General features: G+C 39.8%; 1 protein-coding gene across 1 annotated transcript in view; it reads right to left on the minus strand.

Moving 5' to 3' along the window:
• dnah7 (dynein, axonemal, heavy chain 7) overlaps positions 1–17906 on the minus strand; it is an 84492-nt gene that overhangs the window by 10336 nt on the left and 56250 nt on the right. The window contains exons 48-62 of the mRNA XM_020611050.1: positions 17535–17698; positions 15603–15769; positions 13927–14117; positions 11853–11986; positions 11425–11760; positions 11103–11229; positions 10648–10842; positions 8759–8851; positions 8409–8585; positions 8064–8225; positions 7760–7960; positions 7396–7557; positions 6437–6622; positions 4543–4680; positions 1428–1658 (exon numbers count right to left, since the gene is read on the minus strand). Coding sequence (XP_020466706.1) covers positions 1428–1658; positions 4543–4680; positions 6437–6622; positions 7396–7557; positions 7760–7960; positions 8064–8225; positions 8409–8585; positions 8759–8851; positions 10648–10842; positions 11103–11229; positions 11425–11760; positions 11853–11986; positions 13927–14117; positions 15603–15769; positions 17535–17698 — 2664 coding nt within the window. The remainder of the gene's footprint in view (positions 1–1427; positions 1659–4542; positions 4681–6436; positions 6623–7395; positions 7558–7759; positions 7961–8063; positions 8226–8408; positions 8586–8758; positions 8852–10647; positions 10843–11102; positions 11230–11424; positions 11761–11852; positions 11987–13926; positions 14118–15602; positions 15770–17534; positions 17699–17906) is intronic.

The following is a 17906-nucleotide window of genomic DNA, read 5'->3' on the forward strand; positions in this document are numbered from 1 at the left end:
TTACATTTTACAACCTGCCTTAAACACAGTGACTGTACTATAATTATTCTTTATAATAGAAAAGAGTGCATTTGGAGTGATGTAGTGAATGCATACAGGATATGATTTCTGAGGAAGTATTAGTATTTCCTCTGTAATCCTTCAGCAGAGGTGTGCCTCCTCTGATGACACACTGCTTTCACAGCACAGAAATGTAAAATCAATGATGATTCATCCTGGTCATGTAAAACAAACATTTTATGTAATTACAATGCATTTGGCCATTTATTGATGATAAAATTTGTTGGAAATCTCACATTAAAAATATACAAAACAAAATGGCCAAAAGTATTTCTATACTGGCAAGGGTTAAACATATTCTGTATTGTTCATTGATTTTACCATATTTAGATTATTGTGTTGAAAGCTGGGGAAATACATACAAAAGTACACTTCAGCCATTGTATGTATTGCAAAAAAGGGCAAATAAGAATTGTCCATAAACTTGGATAGCAGGATCACACTAATGCATCATTCATACAGTCTTAAGTTGTTAAAAATTTTTGATTTAGTAGAATATAAAACTGCGGTGTTCATGTATAAAGCTAGGAACAATTTATTACCCAGTGGAATTTAAAAATTGTTTAATGAAAGAGAAGGGGGATATAATTTAAGGGGTCAGTTAAATTTAAAATTCATTCTATAAGTACAACTAAAAAAAGATTTTGTGTTTCTATAAGTGGGGTAAAATTGTGGAATAAGCTAAGGGAAGACTTAAAATATATTGCGTGTAGGATGAAGAGTATGATGAAGTGGGGGTATTATAATGGGATGAGATAGACTAGACCATGGGGTAGTTGGCTTGACGCTGGACGTTGGGTGCATGGCGTGGCTGGTCTAGGGGTAATTTAAGGGGCTGGTCGATGAGGAAATTGGTTTGTTTGGTATGTACAATGGATAGGGTGGTGATAGGATGGCTATATGGGGGTTGTTGGGGACTGGCACTGCTGTGGGTCTGAGTGTCCGGTGTTGGGCTAATAGTACCATGGTCTAAGAAAGGGGGTAGGACTAGATAAGTGTATACTTCTTCCTACTCCCTTTCAAGCATGTACTATTGGAATGTTGAAATGTCTTATGCGTATTGGTTGAAATGTCGACTCAATTTTGTTTTTCGCAATATCAATTTTCTTAGTTTTACATGCTTGGAAGAAACTTAAATTTAAAATAAAAATATATATATATCATGCTATGAAGATCCAAATAACAAGACTCACCGAAAATAGGACCAGGACTGAGTTCAAAACTAAACAGCTTCCAGCTTTAACTGTTATCATAAATTCAAGGGGAGTCAGGTGTTATTAGAACAAGGGTTTCTTAGCACTGTCATCGGATTTCGCTCAGTGAAGGTATATTTTAATACCTCTTTAAAAGCTCCTCCTCTAGTGTACCTTTATGGCCTTCTGAATGTCGATACAGGAGTGTCTGATGGTGCAGAGCAGGTTGTTGAAGCGGCCCATCTCCTGCACCAGCACTGTGTTCATGCTCTGATTGTAGCTGGTGGGGTAGCGCCTCATTGCTTCTTCCAAGTCAAAATCTCTGGGCAGTTTGCTCAGGATGTCAGCTGCCACATCAAAAACCATGTCATCCGAAGATCTGGCATCTCTGCCTGAAGAGCGAGACTGATCAGAGAGACAGAATAACAGAGGATGGATGAGGAAGGGAGATTCATGGCTTGGATTGATTTTACAGTTCATAACTTTTTGAGAAATTTATCTTTTGCTGTCATTGGCTTGTCAAATTAGGATTCTTTTGCACCAGTGCTATTGTGATTTGATTTTGATTTGATGTTAAAAGGTTCTACCTCTTGATTTGACTTTACCTATATTTAGTCACCTCTGTGCCAGATTAAGGTTTCTGAAGGATCTTTGAAAGCACCCAAAATGACACAGAATAACAAGATCTTATCAGTTATCTCTTAATTTTACCCTAGTATACCCCTCAGTAGACAGCGAAACAGCCCTCCCTCCAGAACCCCCAGGATTGCTGGTCAACAGAGCACCAGACACCTAACCAAATGGATGACTCAGAGTGACCTGACACCAACATTCAAAGTAAGCAACCTTTATCTCCTGACTTGACATTAAACCAGGGCACTGATCCTGGTACCTTTCTTTGCAGCCAAAGCCAACAGCCTGGAATGTCTGGTCTGCATCCCAGTACAGCCTGCAGACACTCCTGAAATTAACATTAGCTCACCATCAAAGACCCACAAACTTATCACCAACAACCTCCCATTGAGAACATCAGCAGTCCAGAAAGGCAATTATTATAAATCACACAGTATATTTGTCTTAAGTTCAGTCACACAACACAACTAAGCTGCTGTGCCACTGACTTGACTGCGGGCTTCTCATTTCATCTCCAGATTACATCCGGATTCTGCTACTCACCGATTCACTTACCACAGCCTTGTATCGTCATTACTCCTTTCCCTTTTGTGTGTCATCATGTTACTATATATTAGTTGTAGTATTTAGTGTTTTTCACCATAGTATTATAAACGTGTGTGGACCAAAGAGTGAATTTACTAGAGATTTCTTCATTTAACCTGAAAAGAGCTGTACCTGGCAAACAATGATTCAAATTATTATTAATCATAGTTCCAATTGACCTCTTTTCCATGGCCAGCAAGAAGGGTTATTGCCTATTATTTCACATACTTTCATAAAGTGTTCTCTTGCTGGATGAATAATTCCATATGTGAGTTATGTAGAGTAATTTTTCATGATTCCCTAATTAAATGATCAAAATTCCTACATTCTTTTGGTGGATTACAAGGACATACATTTAACCTACTTTCTGAGCAAAAGCTGGAGTTTAATGTCCATATATGGACATAACCACCACACAAAGGTTCACAAAGGGATTCTAGCAAGTGTAATCTCAGCATCCCATCATCAAACACACACACGCAGTCTCTTGAGATGGAAGGCTTCACAGCATTCTCCCCAATTTCCTCCCACACACTAATTTGACACAATCTTATCAACAATTCTAATAATCATTCATGCTGATAATTATTCACCCTCATATTCTGCTTTCTTCTCAGTCTGACTTGTGCTGTTTGCCTATTTGTTGCTCAGTCAGTAGCCAGCAGTAATGGATAATCATTGCCTAATGGCACTGGGGTTACAGTAGGGGAATGACAAATAGCCGCTTCATTCCATTGCCGTGTTTATCGGTCATTGAGACGGATGAGACCATATTAGATGCTAATACAGTCCACACATGACTGAAGCCATTATTAATCTTGTTGAATGCAGTTTATATGAATAAATGTCAGACTCCATTGAGCTCTAATTTAACTTGAAGTCTAGAGGTGGTAATGCCTGTGGAAAAATTTTGAAAGATTTCTATTTGTTTGTAGCAAGTTAACTGTCAAAATATAACAATATATAATGAGCTGAAGGAGGAACATATAGAAACACTTGTCTGGGCTTATATGTTGATCTCTTGCACGTTTAATATCAAGTTTAATTCCCAGAAGAATTCCGACAATTTACACTTTTGAAACATTTTTGACAATTGAGAGGCGCTGCTCCCTATCTTAAAATAAACGGATACACAGATAAATATCTTTCCACTTTGCAGAAGAAGCTGTACTGTCACGTTGGTCATGATGTGAAACCCCACAGAGTTCATCTGCAGCAAACACTGACTGGAGCTGGGAGGAGGTATGGATATAATCCTCATCGAGCGAACACAGTCTAACTGTACAGAGCTGAGATGTAATGATGTGGGATCACACGGCACCACCAAAGCCACTGTAGTCACACTGTGTCTTTACAGTCAAAGGAAGACGAGCTACTGAGAGAGAGGCTTTTATTCTTTGAGGTTTCTGTGCAAATAACTGAAATATTTAGTTATATTTTTCTCTTTAATTAATCTTGTATAGTATATTTTAATGGAGGGCCATAAAATACTTAGGGCTGGCAAAGGATACTAGAGGCAATCATACTGATGCTGTGTGTAGTTATGTGAGACACTACTTCAGTGTCTAGGTAATGTGCTTTCATAAAAATAGTCCAGTCTATTTATTTTATGCATATGTTTGCATCATGAGTTTGCTGGGTGACAGTGTGACAGTGCATGTTATTTGGAGTACCAGCTGAGTAGTGACATCCCATCTGGCATCTGAAATGTTGGTCAAGAGGAGGCACACTGGTTTGGGAAGCTACCCAGGGCTGTTGGTGCTGAAAAGCTTTTTTCCATCTGTTCCCATGCCAGGCCACTGAGCTGTTTCATACTATCTGTATTTTTCACACACCCCCCCACCCTTTTTTTTTTGGGTAGCAAACATGCAGGTCAGGTAAGCTATATTTTCAGAGGGTGTAATGGCTCAAATGACATACTTCAGAAATTATTCAGCATTTGTATGTTTAGCTTAATAGAAAAAAAAAATCCATCTAAACATTCTGTATTTCTGTGAGTTTGCACTTGTGCATATATGACTAGCAACTCAATCAATATAATAGCCATTTTATCAGGTCTAGGTGGAATTACCTGTGTAAGCAAGATGCTGTCAAACAATAGCTGTGTCTCAGCCTGATCTTTGGTGATATCTGCGTTGGCGTTCATGCCAAAAATCTCTGGCAGTGGGTTGAGTGGCAGAGATTTGGTGTATTCTATGTAACTGTTGTACTGCAACAGAGATGTAGAGAAACAAAGGCAGAGGAGCAGGGTGAAGTTAGGGGACATTTTTTAACGCAACATCAGGAAACATCTCGAGTAATAACACTCATTGAAAAACAAGTCGGCTCCTTAGATTGCTGACATTTATTATAATGACTATGTAAATGTGACTTCATGAATAAAAGATGTTGTTGGAGGGGGGGTGCAGCACTGGAGAACAAAATGCCAAATAAAATGGAGAGTGCCATAGATTGCTATTGTGTTAAAAAACTACATAAACTCTCACTGATGGTGGTTGCCTGCTGTGCCTTGTTACACACATTTTATCTCCTAATGACTTTTTAAAGGTAACGCAACAACAGTGCTGAGCAGGTTCAAGTCTCGTAATATGCTTAGTTTAAAAACAAATACAATAAAAGTAGTTGAACTTTTCTTGAGTTTTTAAGGAAATGACGCACTGGGCTTTGTGAAACTGTTTCTGCTCTGCTGTTGTAATACACAACAGTTGTTAAGAAAAGCTGCACTGTTGGAAGATATTCAAATAAGATTTTTGATATTTATACTTAAATATCAAATTAAATAGCATAGTGCATAACATCACTATGCTGCAGGGTACCATATCTTAAAAACACAGTCAGCAATGCAAAGCACAGATCTTACGCCACCCTATAACTGAGCTACAATGTACAGTTGAAATCAGAAGTTTGCATACACTTAGGCTGCAGTCAATAAAACCGATTTTTTTTAACCACTCCACAGATGTCATGTTAACAAACTCTCATTTTGGCAAGTTGGTTAAGACATGTACTTATGCATGACACAAGTAATTTTTCCAACAGCTGTTTACAGATTGATCATTTCACTTATAATTCACTGTATCACAATTCCATTGGGTCACAGGTTTACATACACTCAGTTGACTGTGCCTTTAAAAAGCTTGGACAATTCCAGAAAATGTCATGGCTTTAGAAGCTTCTGATTGGCTAATTGACATCATCTGAGTCAATAGGAGGCATACCTGTGGATATATTTTAACACCTACCTTCAAACTCAGTACTTTTTTGTTTGACATCATGGGAAAACTAAAACAAAACAGCCAAGACCTCAGAAAAAAATGTGGACCACCACAAGTCTGGGTCATCCTTGGGAGACACTTCCAAACGCCTGAAGGTTCCGCATTCATCTGTACAAACAATACTACGCAAGTATAAGCACCATGGGACAACGTAGCCATCATACCGCTCAGGAAGGAGATGTGTTCTGTCTCCTACAGATGAACGGACTTTGGCCTGAACAGTACAAATCAATCCCAGAACAACTGCAAAGGACCTTGTGAAGACACTGGAGGAAACATGTACTAAAGCACCTATCTCCACAGTAAAATGGGTCCTACTAGGGAGGAATGGGCTCAAACTTCAGCAACTTATTGTAAGAAGCTTGTGGAAGCAAACATCTGACTTCAACTGTATGTGTTTGCAGGATAAATACTGTACTTGGTTCAGATAAGAAAGAGGGGAGCCGCTTTCATCTGCTTAAAGGATCGATATGGATGAGTTTATCTTCATACTGTATGTACACATGAACACTGGCAGTAAAAATACCTGCATTTCATAGACTATCAGTGTTAAAAAAAAACAGCTTTTTAACAGTTAACAGCCCGTATCTAAAACAGACGTTGCCCCTCTCTATGTGAAATACCGTGACAACCTTTCCATATGACATTCCCTAATCGCTGTAAATTTATGTATGATTTTTGGTTTCCTACATCTCCCTCAGCTGGTGCACAGTAGAGCCCGCTGGAATCAAACTTGTAGTCAGGGTCCTCAATGATCTTTGAAGTGTAGAAGATAGAGAGGATTGTGCGCAGTGTCCGTCTGTCCCAGTCATCTGTCACACGCCCTCCATAGTTACACTCACCGGTCATGTAACGGAGGGCATCAAATGGCACTTCCTGCAGGAAATAAGAAGTAAGACATTTGACACAGAAAACAAAGAATGACCATGCATCAGCGTAGGAGGACACTTGAAGAGGAAGTGAGCATTGACAAGTGCATGATTTCATTACGTTTACATTCTTTGTGCTGCATTTTATATTCTTATGCAACAGAAGAATGAGCTGAAATTTACTTCAGGACCCAGATCTGGAATAGAGAGAGACATAGGTAGCAGGTGAAAGGGTGGGACTGTGACCTTGTGGCACTGTCTGGAGGAGAATTTCACTTACAAATTCACTGAGCAATACTTGGTTACAAGTTGAAAATGTCATTCTGTTCAAAAGAGATTTCTTTTTTCTCAGCTACAGCAGAGGAACCAGGAGGAACTGGGTTGGATCTGTTTGTGGAAAAATGTCAAGAGGTTCTGAATATGGCTGATGAATGCAGATACTTGAGAAAAGAGGAAGCTACTTGTAAAAGCTAGAATTTCTATTATGGACTTGGTGAATGCTGAATAATGTATATACTGTACGTATGTAGGAGTGGATGTGCACCTGCATGTGAGAGGGCTTTATTTTGTACCTCAAATATGAACTTAGCTCCCGTGAGTCTATATAAAATACTGTATATATGACATAACAAGGCAGCATTAGTATGCTCTAGTCAGCAAGGAAACATTTGATAGTGTTTCTGATTAAATGAGTTACAAAGTGCTTTGCATGATACAAATACTATAAGTCAAGAAATGTAAAAATCATCGCTGAATGAGAGAACCCTTAAAAAGAACCACCTGGTACTGCTCAAGGAACATGTGTAGCTGCTGTACAGATATCCGGAGGTCAGTCTCATTGAACTCATACGGAATGTTCCAGCCTAAAGGTCCGAAGTTCCTCCTCTCTTGGGTCAGGGCATGGAAGAAACACAGGCCATACAGCAGTTTCTTGAAGGCAGCCTGAAAATCAAAGACATGGTCTAAAATAAATAGCTGTGGTCAATTAATATTTTCACAGCTAAAACAAACACATTCTGAAAAGCACAGCGGTGGGTAACAATAGGCACAAAGGAGCACAGGACATCTGATGTAGGCATGATACAGTAGATATGCACAGCAAGCCACCTAGGCATACAGTGCACAAACACATGCACACACTGACCGGCTTGCTACAGCTGTCAAAAAACTCTGGGTCAGAGATGGGGTCCATTAAGAAAGAGCGTGCAATGTTGGGGCGGAGCCCCTTTGGAGCCTCGTTGGTCATCTTCACCCCATTCTGAAGCACAGCCACAGGGAAGGTGGGAGATGGGTAACTGGTCAGCCACAGCCTGAAGTCTGGGTGAGTGGTGTCTGGGTTCAGCTCCTGCTCTCAGCCACACAGACCAAGAAGGTAAATTAATATACTGAAAAGAATGCATTATCCCTGCTCCCACTGGGTATAGAATCCACGTTTATTATGTTCTGACCTCACAGACTCTCTCTAAAGTAGACATCCAGGAAGTAGCTAAGTGGCAGTTCTGCAGGACCACCCAGGCACCCTCTTTAATGCCGGTCTCAATCATATGCATAGCAATAGGACCCTGGCCTTGGCCCAGAGAGAGGGAGGTCAGCTTGTTACCAGTAAAGCCCTAAGGGATAAGAATATTCATGACACACAGTCACTTATGTAGCTGTTTTTTGCCCTGGTAGGAGTCAAAATAAATTTCAGTGCTTTTAAGACGCGCATGTGAGCCTGGTAACTGTTGATCTCCTTTCGCGTTTGTACACATAGCAGGTTTCAAAGCTACCAAATATCCCAGATGTCTTGGTACCTTTTCATCTCCAAATTTGAGCAAAGCAGCCATGGGATCTGAGCCAGGGGAGAGGATGAAGATGAGGGGGGCACAGCAGTGGCTATCAACAAAGGTCTCACTCAGGTTGAAGGGTGGTGCTTCGATGAAGGGATGACCTAAACTGTCTGAAACAAACTCCTGTACCATGGGAATAATCTGGAGGACAAATAAAGTAGTAAAAGTTGTCCTTGAAATAATTCCAAAAAGCGTTTAGAAATTCTGAAGAAGTTTTATGACCTAAGATCACAAAGATGTTTAAGAAAATTGATTCACAACTCAGTATCCAAATAATGCCTGACAAAAAAAAAAAAAACACTTTATGAACTAACCTTGTCTGGTCTGAGACAACGAATCACTAGCATTTTCTGAAACCGACTTAGTTTCTCCTCCCACACGTCAGGGAAGGGCGTCTGATGGGGGTTCTGCAAATATTCACAGCACAACCTCAATTATACTGTACATAAATAGGAATCACTGCAGACTCCACACTGGAGCTATGCATATGCTTCTAAGTAGTAGCATGACTCACTCATGTATGACCTTTGCTGGTTAAAAATGTACTGCAAACATTTAATCTCCTGGTTTTTTTTTGTTGCAAAATGATAGTTGCATTAAAAGAAATTTTAATAAAACATTCAAGAGGCTGACCTAGAATGCAATCATGCAAATCATAAGACAACCAGTGAGGCCACAGAGATGACTGAAATTTCTCATTCTGAGTAGCATTAAAAGATGTAATTTAGTCATTTTAATCATCAGTAAAGGAGGCATGCCCCTTATGATTTCCTCAAGAAACATGCAGCTAAATGCCTTTTTGCCAACTTTTCCTGGAGAGGATGGGTGGAGAATAGGGGTGGGGCAGCATTATATTGAGCTGTTGCAAGATTAAGTGATTTAATTAAGCAAAAAGAGGGGTAATCTGTAATATGAATCGGGTGGAGATTAAAGCAGGCAAAAGATAAATATGTATGAAAAAGGACAGACTAAGGAAAAGGGAAAAATGGAAGGAGAAATAGGTGGGGAAGCAGAAAACCCACTGGGTACTGGGTCAGAGCAATATATCTGATTAATTTGTGGAACAAGTGTACCAGAGGAAGTGAGCAACGGTAGCAGGAACTTCTGGAATTATTTCCCTCAGGCTGTTTTTTGAGAGACTTCTGGCTCTGTGTTTGTGGGTGCTTTGAGACAGGTACACCTATTTAGGATCTCCTGGGGATTTGCTGCATACACAGAGGTATGTTAGTGCGTGTGGGTCTGTGTGCTTGATTGAACAGCTGTTGTTGAATCAAGATTGAATAAATGTAAATTCTACAACTGGAACAAACTAGATTTAATTAGAAGTGTTGTGGCTGATTCTGTTGATTATAAATCAAATATGGTGTGTGTGTGTGTGTGTGTGTGTGTGTGTGTGTGACACAGCAAAGAGACAAGCATGAGTGCTGCACACATGGTTGTGTGCACCACATATTGATTAAACAGCTGTTCTTGTGTCTAGATTGCATAGATGTGACTAGCACAACAGGAACAGCATAGATTTAATTAGATAAAACTTGAATTTTGGATTCTTTATAATTCAAAGATGGAGAGAGCGTCTTTACCTGAGAGGCAAATTATTTTCCTCTCTCACTTTCTTTCTTCCCTGTCCACTGTTTCTATACTATACTGAAACCAGTAAAACTCAGTGAGTTGACATTAATTAAAATAAGAAGCTGAAACTTTAACAACACCTTTGGGGAGTCAGTGCCACTGAACTGGCAAACAGTTCCAAAATACTGTAAAATTAATGGTGTGAATTTAAATAAGATTTTAACAATTAATAACATAATCAGACACATGCATCAAGCAAATGCAAAACTGGTTTGGCAGCTATTAATAATGAAAGTCTTCATATCTGATGACATGCAACATGGAGGCCTTAGTAGCAGGTGCCCCTGGTGTATGGGGTAGGTTCAGCTATATTACTGTTGCTTAGGGAACATGAGCGCATTCTGATGTGCATGTTGTGGAATCCCAGTGAACCACCCTCCTGGGCTGGAGGATGGATGAGGCTGACCTGCAGTTCATGTGCCAAACCCACTAGAAACTAGGTTTAACTTATTTACTCTGCCCTTGTTTCTTGCTCATTCCAGCTGCAGTGACCACAGAAAGCGGTGCAATGTCTACATTGACACAAAAACAAAAACCACACACAGAAACCAGCCAACTTGGTGGCACTCACTGGGCTGTCGTAGACCTTCTTCCACTCATCACTGAGGTGAACTATGCCATCACGCAGCCCTTTAAAATGCTCCATCTGATCCAAGCGGCAAATCTCGTCCCAAGATTTCTTGGCAAGCCAGGTGCAGGAATTTAAGTAGGGGTTATCCAGGCCTACACCACCTGTCAGAAGGAAGCGCCACTCCCCCTCATCCACCTATGACATTAATTACTGTTAATTACTTTCTATTAAAGAGTTAACACAGCAGATGCTTAACCACAATTTGTGACTAAGTCTTTTAAAGGTTTACATTTTGGGGACTATCTTTGGAAGTTAAAAATACATAGTAATAACCAATTGTTTAAACTTAAATAGCTAGAAAGTTATTAACATCAATCAAATGTGCTTGAATGCTTTTTAAGTATTCTAAGTGTTAAGTGTTATAAATGTTTACATGTGTACAGGGTGTGTCCTACCAGGTTGTTGTGCATCAGCAGATTGACAGTGAGGCAGAAGGAAAAGAGCAGTTTATCCTTCTCAAACAGTGAGCGACACACATTAACATATAGTGTGTAGGTAAAGTGGTCTGTCAGGATCCGTAGTCTGAAAACATATATACATATGTTAGCATTTTAGTCATCTTAATCAAACTCATCCATTGTCTTGGACAATTGATAGCATTATGGACAGTACGGTATGTTTCTTGTGAGCCAAATATGATTTTCCCAGGTGTGAGTACTTGCTCGAGTGAATTGTAGGGAGTAGTATTTGGCTGGAGCATTTGTCAGTCCTGCTTACCTCTGCTCCAAGTTATCACTCTTGTCTGAGTTGTCAATGGAGCTGATGAAGAGATTAATAAACCAGGTGAGGGAGTATTGGTACATGGGCTCAATGTTAGCTAAGTCAGCGATGGAGAAGAACAAGATGGCTGAATGCCCAGCAATGGGTTTGTAGCCCATACGAGTCTCATCAATCTTTCGCTCTGTCATCTCAGACACAGCCTGCTTCTCTGTGATTTCATTGGCTAGAACCTTGGAGCAGGAGAGGATCCCAATGGCCTTCTCATCCTCCAGGATGCTGCCCTCAGAAGAGGAGAGTACCTCCAAGATTTTGTCCTCTATCTCCTTCAACTGTCTGCAAAAAACATACAAAGACATATTTAACGTGCCAGCAGATTCTACACTGAGGAAGGAGATCTTTTATTAAACAGGTTCAACCCACTGTACCTCTTGTTCTCTGCTCCCTGCAGGATGAGAGCCTGTTTCTCTTCCTCCAGATCAGGTCTCTCCCGGGCCACCACAATGCCCAGCAGCTGGTCCTGGATGCCCTCTGGGGTGATCATGAAGTTCAGAAGAGTCACCTACAACACAGAGAAAGATGCACAGATATACAAGTTACAGACATAAATATGCACAAATCTGTCTGTGTGTGACTGTGTGTGTGGAAGAGTGGAAGTGTCTTGCCCCCATTTAAGTGAAGTACTTTACAGTGCAGTGTTGATCATCATGTAGCTTCAGTGCTGTTCTCCCCAGTGAGCTCCTACCTAATCAATTCTAGTAACCACTCCAGCCTTGGCAAAGTACAGTCGGATGCATTTACTTTTTTTCATTTCTGTGAAAAGGTGTTGCAGCTCAAAGTGAAGGAGTGTCTTTTACCATAGCCTTAGTCATTCTGCTTTGCACTTACCCGGAGGTTAAAAGCCTATATCTGCTATCTGCTCTCTGCCCTAATAAACAAGTGCACTTCTCCGGGGTCTAATTCCATTTCTATTGATGCTGCGGACCCACTCAGCTGATGGTAAAGACTCAGAGCCCATATAAATCTCCTGTTTGTCCTTTTCACACATACACCCCCCTTCGCTGCTTCCTATTGTCCCTTGAGCTCCTTAAGGGCTGGTTTACTAGATGTTTGCTTCATGTATAGCATGTTTTGCATTTGAAATAGGGCTTAATGGGAATAATGGAAGCCTCGAAGAGTACTGTAGTCAAAAAGGGGAAAAAAAGAGAAGGGCTGTGAAAAATAAGTTGAATTTATCTAATAGCTGCCCATAAAGAGTGGGGCTCCTGCAAATAGATGCTTGAAATGTGATCTTCAGTAATGCTTTCCAACCCCTTCGCTTTCCATAATGCAATTTCCTTTAATGCCCCTTTTCTTGGAATACTTTTTTGGGAGACCGTGTTCCACTGGGGAGGTGGTATCAGTGAATAATGATTCGCTGAGCTGGTGGGGTAAAAACATGCTGTCATTTGAGTGGTATGATGCAATAAGTAAGACCCAGCAAGTAAAAGTAGAGCTCATCTATCAGTGCAAAAAAAAGAGGTTTGTTGTTTTGGAATAATGGCTTGAAATAATTCTTCACTGTCAGACAAATTTGCTAAGGTTACATTTCAAATTAAAGATACACGACCCAAATTGTGAAGAGCAACACATTTTGACTGAACAAACCCAGACTAATAAACCCTCCTTTGCCAAAAAAAAAAAAACTGCACATCTGTGAAAACTTAGTTCTGTCTTTTGAACAACACTTGATATAGCACAACAAACTAAGTTGCTTGTTGCTATTAGGTGTGATAAACGTAATCTGAAAAGCAGAGAAATACAGATGTCTGTGCTGGCTTCCTGTGAGAGCCTTATTTTATTTCTCCATTCTGTACTGGCAGCAGCTCTGCTGTGGAAGATACATCTAGTCTTAGCTGTGGTGGGATTGAAGGGTACCAGATCCATCTGTGTGGAAGGGGTGGGTAGAGGAGGCATGGAGGATTGCACAGGGCTCATTACAACAACACTGACACCTGCAGTAGACACACACAGTATGTGTGGCTACTGTCAGGAAATTCTACACGTCATGACTAAAGGTATTAGCAGACTCAAGTGTGTCTGTCGATGTTTGTTTATGACCAGTGAAGGCACTGTAGATGGAGGCTGCAGTGGAGGAGTAACATGACTTTTTGAAATCTCTTACACATAGTTCTATTTATGTATCTACATGGTGGCACAAATACACCAAAGTTAAACTATATGTAAGTCATGGCAGTGAACTGTGGCAAGCTGACCAGTGGGACTCACAGCAGACAATTTTATTGACAACGCTGTAATAAAAATGCTACATACCCAGGTTGCTCTGCCTAAAATGATTTGCCTTTTTAGAAATGTTTTCATTTGAACACAGCAGTACAGTGTTTATTAGACAAAATGGATTTTCTGTGTTAATATTAGAATGCTTTTCTAGCAGCTGTACCGGGACTGTACTGGGATACAAAAAAATAAAGCAGTGCCTGGTGCCGTTTCCCATGACATTACCTTGACAGAGGTCTCAGGCAGATAGTGTGGGTTGCGTAACTTGGTGGTGATGTAGAAGCGAAAGTCAGGAGCATATTCAATGGTTGATTCTCCCAGGCGGATACACATGGCACCATCTTGTTTAAAGGTCTGTCCCAACAGCAGAGGCTCCAGGATAGGGTCCAGCTCCTCACCGACATTCTCCAGCAGCACTGAAAGATAATGTTTAATAAATATTTTTAACTAAAGGAGGTTAATTATTTTCAGGAGAGACCCTTTATACTGACATGTATATGGGGCTAAAGTATATGAGAATTTTGGCAACAACCAAGTTCATACACTAATCAGAAATTTATATTAGCTGTACTGATAAATCCTTAGTTTTTAAGTATGACCATTGTGGCTGCACTGTAGTCTCACCATAATAGTTATAAAAGCATAACCATCGTGCTCTTTCAGCTTCCTGTGATTAGCACACACCAGTGAACTTTCATTGCAGCCCAGAAAGTCCATGAATATGTGCATACATATGCAATGCCAAGAAATCAGTGAAGCAAGTAAACATTTACAGTTAAAAATGCCTTATTCCCATGACAGACTTAATAATGTAATTTCGCATTATGTATGATAATGTTAGTAAGAACTATAGTCCATCTATAATTGATCATTATGCCTAAGGCTTTTTAGAGCACTCAAGGACAGTGACAGCTGATAAACTTTCCCGCACAAAACAGCTAACCAGGCCAATCCTCTGCAGTTTGCATTGTTTTCTTCTGATACATCACATTTATATTGCTAATATTTCAGCAAATTAAACAGTACTTTATATTATTTAATAGATGTATGCCTATGCCGAGAGCTTTGGCAGGTAAACATTAGTTAAATCATGGTAAAAGAAAGAACACTAGTACCTCATTAGGATTACAGACAGCAATACAAACAGCAAGAAACAAAACTGTGAAATAAGAGAAAAGTGAGAGTGAAACTGTAGCCTCTCAGGACTATTTGAACCCTGCAAGGACAAGCTGCCCTCTTAACTGTTAGCCTTGCAGTATGCCACTAAGCAAAGACAAAATGGTAGACTAAATCGGGTCATTATTTAGACATCTTTTTAATGACTGTATAGCTGTCTCTGTTTCTAAATCTACTTCCTGTCTTCCTGTTCCCCCTTTTACTACCTCAGAAACCTATGAGAAGACAAAAGTGCCAGCATCTTGCCAGTGTTGGTTTATATGTGGTGTGCTTTTACGTATAAAAAGGAGGAGGGATATCTTCTGATATGAGCTTATGAATCTAAAGGGTACATCCACACACTAGCATTAGGGATTGAAGCAATGCTGTTCCACTGTAAGGCTAAAGAGTGATCTTTTTATGAAACAAGGCACATAAAGACAAATAAACAGCACAAAAATAGTCCCATCGTACACTTGTCAATTTGAGCACGATGGTGGGCTTATGATTTACAGTAGGTAGACACACAATTGGTGCAATAGGCTCACACAGAAATGTTCTTTATATGAATTCTTCTACTGCAGAACAAAGGAGAAAAACATTCTGTGCACAACAGTAATTGGTCCCTGTGGTATAGAGACCTCAGCCGGTTGTATCAGGAACTGCAACAATATGCATGAGGCTCATCACACACAGACAAGGTGGCAACAGCAGAGGCATCAACCCAGAAAAATACTTATACTCACCTGGTGTGCCAAACTGGATGCAGTTCTCCAGAGTGCGTACATAGTCAGCATCACTCAGTTTAATGACACGTAGGTTGTTGGCCTTCTCCATTTTTTTCACCCACTTGTTGGCCTGGCCCTGGGGATCGATCATCAGAGGCCACCGCCTGGAGTTACTACAAACACACCTACACACAAAGTAGCAGGTGATCAAATCATGGTGCCTTTTAAGTGTGATCTTGTAACTGTTGCAGTTTTTCTTAGTCACTGTGGTACATTTCTCAGAGCTACTTGCTCAACCTCCATATCATCCAGTCACTTATGAAGATCATAGCAGTTTCTCATTGTTTTGAACAAATTGCAAATGCTTTGGCACATTCATGCAATTGATTAGGTACAATTGTCTGCTGTTTAGATTACATTATAAATTACTTCTGTTGGTCAAAAACTATTATACTGATTCTCTGTTGAATAATCTAACCTCCCAAAACTAGTCATTAGGTCATTGCAGATGTCATTAGGTGAACTAGTTGTCTTTAGTATCTGTCAGGCATATTCTGTACAGCTGTATTAGACTTTATTTTGCAAAGTTGTATGAATTGATGAGATGCTCTCAGGTGAATCTTGACTTTCACTAATCAAGGGGAACCTGTGAAGCATTAGATCAATCGATGATCAACCAGTTGTCTATTGTAAAATAGCTCAGATGTGCATCTCAAAGGCAGCTGAAGGTTGGAGGGTGTTTTCTTGTGTTTACATTTCTAATGTGCTATATACAGTGCTGTAAAACACATTCTGTATCACAATGACACAGGGACTGGCCATTCTGATGACAGTGACGTGTTCATTGGCATAAATATTTACTTTTGAGAGATAAACTAAGGATTCTGGGCAAGTGACACCCTTTGCAGGTAATCTATTGTGTGACGCTGTTTGTATGAACTGTCTCAAGAAATTACTGTTACTATTACAGAAATATCAAGAACAATTCATGAAATGTACCAAAGTGAGTCGACTGAGAAAAACTGTAAATGTGAGATACCACAACAGTATGGGGAGTATTTATGGACAAAAAAAGATGTAGAGAGCAGCTTAAGGGTGAACATTCACTCGGAGCACAGTTAGACAGCTCACAGTTGGATAGCACACCAGGGGCCATAGTACTGTGATTAAAAAGCAATGTTGCTGCTTCATTTACACAAACAAGCAGATGCTTTGTGATGTTTTTACTGCACCTTAAGGTTGAATCAGACAATTTCACATGGGCTTCTAAGATGAGTAACAAAGTTCTGTCATAGCCTTACGGTATAGTATAATATATTAGGGTAGACTGACTGGTAATAGGCAATCTAATTCTTATCTTTTGTTAACTGTAACTCACTGTAATCCAGGTCAACTAGCTATTAAAAATACACAACTGCATTCTGTTAAACACTGAAGCCTCTTCCATTTGCACAGTGAGCAAGTGAAAAGTGAAGTGGGATGAAAAATAAATAGCAGATGAAGCTATTCATACTCACGATAAGAAAAGCCCCCATGGGGTGGAAAAAACCAATCCACTGCTTTTCCTCTATTTCAACTAAAATTTGCAGGCGCAAAATTTGCAAGTACTGCTTTTGAGAATCATGCATATGAATTTCAGTTTTCTGTTAACATTCATCTCATTTTGGGAGCTTGAGACACTGTCCAATTCTTGTACACACATCAATTCAAGTACAAGTCAGTCTTTTTATGTACTGAACTGTACAATGTTATTGTGTAGGAATATATATGTTTTGTATCAAGACTGGCTGTAGGCAGATGCTCGATATTAAAAGACTCAGAACAGAAGCAATAAAAAGTTATCTTAGCCATTCACAGCTAATAATACAGTTTTAAGCATTAAGAAAATACTGGTGCCTTTTCCATCAGAGAAAATGCCATGTCAGCATAACCTTTGTCTTCAATGCTCACGAAATTATGATGCCGTTGTCTATGGAGAAGCTGTCTGATGGAAGGCCTGCAATGGTCCATGCACGAATCTTGACGGGATCACCCAGAGAGTTCATCAAAGACATATTGGGCGAGCATGGGATCCCTCTGCTCTTACAAAGATCAATCCATTTCTTTGTCTGATCCTAGAGAAGTGTATATTTACTTGTAATGATATTTTCTCTTTACTACATGTACAGAAACAAACACTAACCTGCAACCAAATAGAGCAACAAACAAAAAACAAACAGAAGGCCTAGTTTACTGAACAATTAAGCTATACACAAAAATTGCACAGATTCACACATACATAAAAACAGTTTGATTTAAAAAGAGTAGGCTTCAATACATGAA

This window comes from Monopterus albus, unplaced genomic scaffold, assembly GCF_001952655.1.
Source record: "Monopterus albus unplaced genomic scaffold, M_albus_1.0 scaffold109.1, whole genome shotgun sequence".
NCBI classification, from domain to species: Eukaryota; Metazoa; Chordata; class Actinopteri; order Synbranchiformes; family Synbranchidae; genus Monopterus; species Monopterus albus.